The 6,874-nt window shown below is 41.1% G+C and overlaps 1 protein-coding gene across 1 annotated transcript; it reads left to right on the top strand.

The window, feature by feature from the left end:
• polr2m (RNA polymerase II subunit M) lies at positions 1-4,192 on the top strand. The gene is made up of 4 exons (XM_030415158.1): positions 1-373; positions 1,812-2,357; positions 2,493-2,715; positions 3,529-4,192. The coding sequence occupies exons 1-4, from the start codon at positions 264-266 to the stop codon at positions 3,670-3,672; spliced, it is 1,023 nt and encodes a 340-aa protein (XP_030271018.1). The 5' UTR covers positions 1-263; the 3' UTR covers positions 3,673-4,192.
• Positions 4,193-6,874: the final 2,682 nt, after the last annotated feature.

Raw genomic sequence — 6,874 nt, 5'->3', positions numbered from 1 at the left:
CTCACTCGGCTGACTTCCGCCGTAGAAGAAGAAAATGAACCCTACTTTGAAATGTTGCTGTCGCAGACTGGTCTCATACTGAACAAGTGAAGTTTCCGCCATTATAAGTTTCTAAAGCTCGATAACCACAAAAGAGTCACTCAACAGTTGTCGCTGTGTCCTGGTCAACCTATTGATTAGAGGCTGTGTGTGTAAAGTTAAACTGAGCTGTTATCTCACGCGGTTTGTGGATGGCTGTAGCTAGCTGTCACTAGCTAACCGTGATGTCCTCGTCGCTGACGGAGCGCCAGGGACAGGTGGGAGACCTGAGACACCAGAGCAGAGAAGAGCTCCAAGAACTGCTCCTGAGACAGGAGAAGATACTCTCCAACAGGTAAGTTCACACTAATGGCCCAAGTTATTGCCTCCTGTGAGACATGAGAGGCACCAACTTGGCTGAGTTCAGACTCAGTATGACACTTCGTGGCGTTCAGTCAACATTCAAGTATCTCTAATGGATGGTAGATCAATGCGATAACAACATTAGGAGACATGATGATTTACACACATAAATAAGCTTGATTAGTTTGAGTTAAAGCTGCTGTACGGTGACTCAGCTAAGCTACACTGTTGTCCATCAGTAGAGACATGATGTGTGGTTTTCCCATTCAATGAACATCTTTACGACGTCTTTACAACATAGTTAGACTTAAATCCACAAACGTATTCATAATTTCAGGGTTGTCCCTAATCCCTATCATTGTAAAGTGTAGGTGCAGCACCCAAGCCAATTTTTGCGAAAACCCAAGCTGTAAATGTAACATGTGTAGAGCATCAAAACAAACTAAATGACTTTTCCCAGATCTGCACACATTGAACTTCTTTAGCAAGTTTTTATCTTTAAGCCCTTTGTGTATTATAATTATTATTTTTTTTTATATTTTCCTACTGCATTTACACATGTATAATAATGGTTTGAAAATGATTAAGTGATCAGAATATTTCCCCTTTAAACTTCCCGCTCTTAGAGTTACATTTAGGGGCATTTAGCAGATGCTTTTGTCCAAATTGACTTACAGTAATTCATACATTCATTCATACATTGATGACATTGTCTCTCTCACTGGCTGTATTCCTTAAATAGTTTTTGTTCAATTTGCTGAACATTTTAGATTCATTTATTGTGTAACATAGCCACAGACTGCAGTAAAAATAGTTTTGCATTAGTGTTATGGTAACATAGCAGTATTAGATCAGATATTAAAGAATCATCCAATACTAATGTGATTATAACTAACTTAATATTGTAGCAAGTGGCAGCAATGACGAGTAGGCAAGAGTATACATTGAAAAGCTCCAACATTGGAGATTTGCTGTTCATTTAATTAACACACAACAAAATGTTAGCAAACTAGCAACACAACTGGATGAATTACTGTTATCACTCACAGTGCGATAACAAGACACTAAACCACACCCACTTTGGAGATGAACATCCAATGGGCTTTCCCCTAACATGTGTAAATATGAAATGAAATCAGCCAAAATATAGGAAAAGTGAGAGGCTGAATAATTAAACGGTGGTTGAATTGTTTCCCTGAAATTAAAATGATCTGTGACAAATACCATCTCAACCCAACTGAACTAATAGTGAGCGACTACATCATCTTAAACAAAAAAACAAATTAGAGGACAACTTTTGCAAGACTGGTTTTCATCCTTATCTATCTATGAAGACATTTGATATTGTTTATTTGTTTAATGTCTCCAATCTGTATCTAAACTGATTCTTTTGAATATAGCATGAAATGACGGGTTTGTGTTGTTCACAGGAGGTTGGTGCAGACTCTTCCTGATAAAGGAAAAAAGATTAAAGAGTTCACAGAGAAAGTGCGTCTTGCCATCGAACATCATGATGAAGAGGAGAGGAGACAGAGCTTGGTATCTGCTGCCCGGACAGAGTTACAGTCAAAGTACCAGCAGGCTTTCACCATGCAACAACGTGCCGTCCCTGCCCCGGAGGGTAAGACCTCACCTGCCTCAGCTGACGGGCAGCAAAACAACAAAACTGTGGATGAGCAAAGTGAAGAGCTTGTCTCCAGAGCAGCTGCTGGTGAAACCATGGAAACATCTGCTGCTGGGGCCTCTTTGAACTCTGATGAGACAAAAGAGGGTGACCTTGTGGAGGCCTTGGGAAGGGTCAGACTGTCTGAAACTAGTTCTGGTTTCAGTAGCGAGTCCAAAGAGCCATTAAACAGCACAGCAAGAGACAATTACTTTTTTAAAGAGCAGATACCAATAAAGCCTCACTATCTAACTGTCCTGGAAAGAACAGAGAGGACTTCACCTTCGAGAAGGCAGAAATTCAAACCGAATCAGTGAGTGGACTTTGTTTCCTGATGCGATGATTATTTTTTGTAAATGTTTCTCACAAAAAAGACTAAATGATAATGTAGATAACATTTTATGTTATTTTGCTTTCTGTAAATAATACTGCTCAACTGTGTTTCCAGGCTGTCCCACAGAAGTGACATCTCTCCCTCAGGATCCTCGTCACCTAGCCAGTCCTCTGAAGGCTCATCGCCGATCTCTGCACAGGCCAGGAGGGAGCGGGACAGAAAACACTTGGATGACATCACTGCAGCCAGACTCCCTCCTCTTCATCACAGCCCTGCCCAGCTTCTGTCTCTGGAAGAGTCAGCCGTCCTTGTAAAGGAACAAACAAAGAAGCAGCAGGTAAGTGCAGCCAAGTCCTCCACAAACTCTTGCTTCACAAACAGTGTATATATTCAACTGTAGGCAGGCTGACAGGATCTAGCTGCTTTGCTGTGGTCTAACAAGTAGGTAACTTTGCCAGGTGACCCTTAATTTTTGTTGTTTTAGCCCCGAGTGCACTGGCACCCTTCAAAGGGGTTGCTCTGTTTCCCTCAGTGCTAAAGTGGTTCTGAGCACAGCTTTAATGTTCTACAGTAAAGAAGGAGAATACAGATCATATAATTAATGTGAGGTGTCTGTCTGCATTTGTATTATGTTTGTAGAGGATGTTGTAGGAGGTTGTGGTAAGTGGTATTTTCCTCAGTCGTCATTTTAGATCATGTCTGCTTCGAGTCTGCGCAGAAAATGAAAGTCTGATTATATAATCTTGTTGGTGTACAGGGCTGCTGGCAATTATGTTAATGGAATAAGTGGTATCAAATTAAGGTCATACAGTTGGGACTTGTGACATTTTCTCATCTAATCAAAGTAAAATGTATTAATAATTAATCAAATGTAAAAAGTCAACATCACTTCCATCCATCAGCTCTAGAGGGCAGCGTTCAGACAGTGTAGACGCAGTGTATCACTCCACATCCAAAGTAGTGACTTCTGAGCCAAACGTCAAACAGTGTGCTGTTGTCAGCTCACGGAGGAGCTGTGAGCTTATTATCAGTCCTACTTTTGTTGAGGGTTTAACAGCTATGGCTGTGCTGCTTTTATGATAATGTGCTTGTTTTCTGTTTACCAGCCTATTCATGTCAACTTTTTCCTCTGTGTTGTGTTTAATTCCAGGAGTTGCAGGCCAAGCTGGCAGCCCAGAAACTGTCTGAGGGATTGAAGATCTCTATGGGGAGCTTCACTCCTGACGGTGGCCCCATGGCTGCCTACAGAGAGGTTCACGATGAAGGAGCCCAGCTCTCCTCAGAGGAGGACTGATCCTGGAAGGCCAGAGCTGGGGAAACCAGTGTGACCTTGGCCTTGAGGGAAACAGGCTTTGGACCTCGCAATCAGGACCCATCAAACAGGATTTTCACTCCAGGGACAAGAATTCTTAAGAGAGGAAAAGAGTCTTTGCATAGCTCAGCTCAGGAAACTGAATTGCAGGTTGAGAAACTTAATTGTCATTCAGTTCGTATTGGATTCAGTTGTTTCAGTGCAGGAATAATAATACCTGCTGTTGTAGTTTGAAATGCTACATTTTAAGCATGTTTCATGAGGTGAATGTTTCTAATCTGTTAACTGAAACTGATGACTTTTTGGGCCTGAGAGTATTGTATGAACTTTGTATTTTAGTGTGGTAATAATTACATGCACTGAAAGCTCATCAGCAGATGGAGCAGACTGTTCTGGCAAAAATGGCGACTGTTTACAGTTTTGTCTAGACAATAACCCTGATCCTGCAGTTATTTGTCAGATTTTATCATACCAGAATTGAATAAATATCTGATCTTCCAAATGGTTGGTCTTTGTGTAAAGTGTAATATCACATCTGCCTGAAGCGAACATCTCCTTCTATATGACAGGCCATAAAGATGACAGTTGCTAAGTAGTTTTCTTATTTCAACTTATCTCATTGATGTGTACATTTTGAAAAGCATTGGATGTCTTTATCTGCCGTTTTTAAGGTTGAAAAGGATATTTGCATATGTCAGCAGTGGAAATCAGCCAAAACAAATCTGAAGAGCAAAAATCCAATATTGTGTGTTCCTTTTAATTTCTCTCCATTAGTTTGAAACTGATCACTGATGAGAGCATACGGAAAGTGGCTTCCTTTTCCATGTGTTTAATTTAATGGACAATCAAGTTCATCAAGCACAAAAAGCCTCAGGTCAGCATCTGTATCTCACAAAGCTTTACAAGCTGTACTCTGTTAGCTGTAACCAGCAGAGTATGAGGGTCAAACTGAACTCTGACCTGACCATAAATATGAATCATACAGGGTAGTCTATTGTATGAAGACTGTATTGAAGAAGTATTGTGTCATATTTAATAGGCTGGACACATCTGTAAAAGCAACATTATGTAACGTTTGCCTTATGTAGGCAAAGCTTTTCTCTCCCAACACCAGGTTGGACAAATGTTGTGCAGGATGCTTCAATGTCGAGGAACAGCGTAAAGTATTAATACCGAGTTAAGTGAGTTTTGTTTGTAGCTGGCATGACGACTGACAAACTGTTACAGACCTAGGATTTCTATTTACGTCAGTGGTGTTGCACTCAGAAACTGTGGGGGGCGCCAAATAACACAAAATGCCGATTGCTACATAATGTTGCTTAAGTAAACCTTTTTTTTTTTAATCTAAAATGTACACTATTTCCCCACCTAAAAAACATAAATTTGTGTTTCAAAGGATAAGTTCACCCAAAAAAAAATTCAGTCATCATTTTCCCAACTCCATGTTGATGGAAACTCGGGTGAAGTTTCATTGTCCACAAAACATTTTTTGGAGCTTCATAGCAAAACAGCGTAACAGCGTTCTCCTTAACAACTGAGATAGATGGGGACTTTGTTTAAAACATAAAAAAACACATCATTTACATAATTTTTTAAGCTGAGATCTTTGCAGACGCAGCGAAACAGAAAGACTTAGCGCACATCGAGCATGAGCTCAAAGGTGGGTGGATGTAAATAATGTCTTCTTCAACGGACCTCTTCAATTTAGGATGTTTCCGGAGACTTAGATTGCCTGGCGAGCTGTATAGAGCCATTTTATGTTGGGATTTGTTGATTTTTCCTATTTTTTTTACATTTTAAAACAAGTCCCCATGTACTTCAGCGCTGTTTTGCTGTAAAGCTCCAGAAATGTTTTGTGGACTATGAAACTTCACCCGACCTTAAATCACCATGGGGTACTGTTCGGGGTAACGTTCCCCTATTTGGTAAATATCAAAAAGATGCTAACTATGTCATTGTTAGCCCTTATTCCCATTTAGTCCATTTATGTGTGAAATAAATCTGAAATCTGATATCCTTTTCAATTTGTAGTGAGGTTCTGGTCAGCTGCAGGCACTGATTCTCTAAAATCCGGCGAGATGTTATCGAGCAGGGATCTGTGACACACTTGATAAGATTAATGCGGGGTTAGTGAAATATTGAGGCTTGATGGCTGAGACATCTGGACTGCATTTGGATTGTTGCTTGGAATGGCAGGCGATGATGGGACGGCAGCAGGCTAACGCAACATGGCAAACACCATTCCTCAACTTCGCTAATATGTGGTAGATAAGAAGTGCCAGCTCCGATCAGCATCTTTCCAAACTGCCGTTCCCATCATCTCTCATCCAACTTCTCGCAGGAGGCTGCAGGCCATCTTAATTTGAACAGCCTGATTCAGGGATTTTAATGAGGAGGAAAGAGGCACATTTTGGGGGGAAATGAGGGGCGGGTTCATGTAGGTCAGAGTCTGGTGGTAGATGCTCCTCGATAACCTTTTGGTAATCTTTTTTGCTGAGGCATTGGTGTGAGATGTTTTTTTGGGGGAGGGAATCCATCTGATTGCTGTGTATTTAGACACTGTATCTGATGGGCTCCGGAGTGGCCCTATGGTGACGTCTAATAACAAATACACGAGCACGTTCCGCAGAGGATCCTCATTGTGCTGGGATTAATTACAACCTACCTTACTAACAGAAATTCAGCGACTGTTACCAATTAAGGGGCACATTTTTTTTTTTGCCGTAGCTTTTCTCTGTGGTATCTGGCGTCAAACAAACCTAACTCTGAACGTATGTTGATGTTGTTGAGGTGGAACCAAGCGCACGCTCTCTATAGTCAAAGCTTTCTCATGCTGTCCATTGATGATGAGGTTGTTTATACTTCGACTTGAATCCCAGGCCCCTTGTCTCAGATTAATAAGCTCCTCATGAAGTAGTCTGCAAGTGATTTGCTCCAACTCCGAGTCCGAAATCACACGTCTCGCGGGAGTAGAAATAATTTGCTGTTTGGGAGGAGAAACTGGAATGTGATTTCAAAACTGCCTCTTCAAAGAGCAGTCAGCCCAGCCCTAAATTAGATATACAGTATGATGTATAGACTGGCGTTAAACACGAGTTAGGCCCTCAGCAGAATGATTGGATTATATCTGCCAGGTTACAAAGTCTGAGGTCATGCTTTTTCCATTCTCTGATGTTTTTGTCAT

This window comes from Sparus aurata, chromosome 4, assembly GCF_900880675.1.
Source record: "Sparus aurata chromosome 4, fSpaAur1.1, whole genome shotgun sequence".
Taxonomy (NCBI): Eukaryota; Metazoa; Chordata; class Actinopteri; order Spariformes; family Sparidae; genus Sparus; species Sparus aurata.
This window is presented reverse-complemented; position numbering and strand designations above follow the sequence as displayed.

Bases quoted from the DNA above. Each gene is read 5' to 3' on its own strand.
- polr2m (XM_030415158.1), top strand. From the start codon at position 264: ATGTCCTCGTCGCTGACGGAGCGCCAGGGACAGGTGGGAGACCTGAGA. The intron at 2,358-2,492 runs GTGAGTGGACTT...CTGTGTTTCCAG, and splicing joins CAGAAATTCAAACCGAATCA to GCTGTCCCACAGAAGTGACA. The intron at 2,716-3,528 runs GTAAGTGCAGCC...GTTTAATTCCAG, and splicing joins AACAAACAAAGAAGCAGCAG to GAGTTGCAGGCCAAGCTGGC.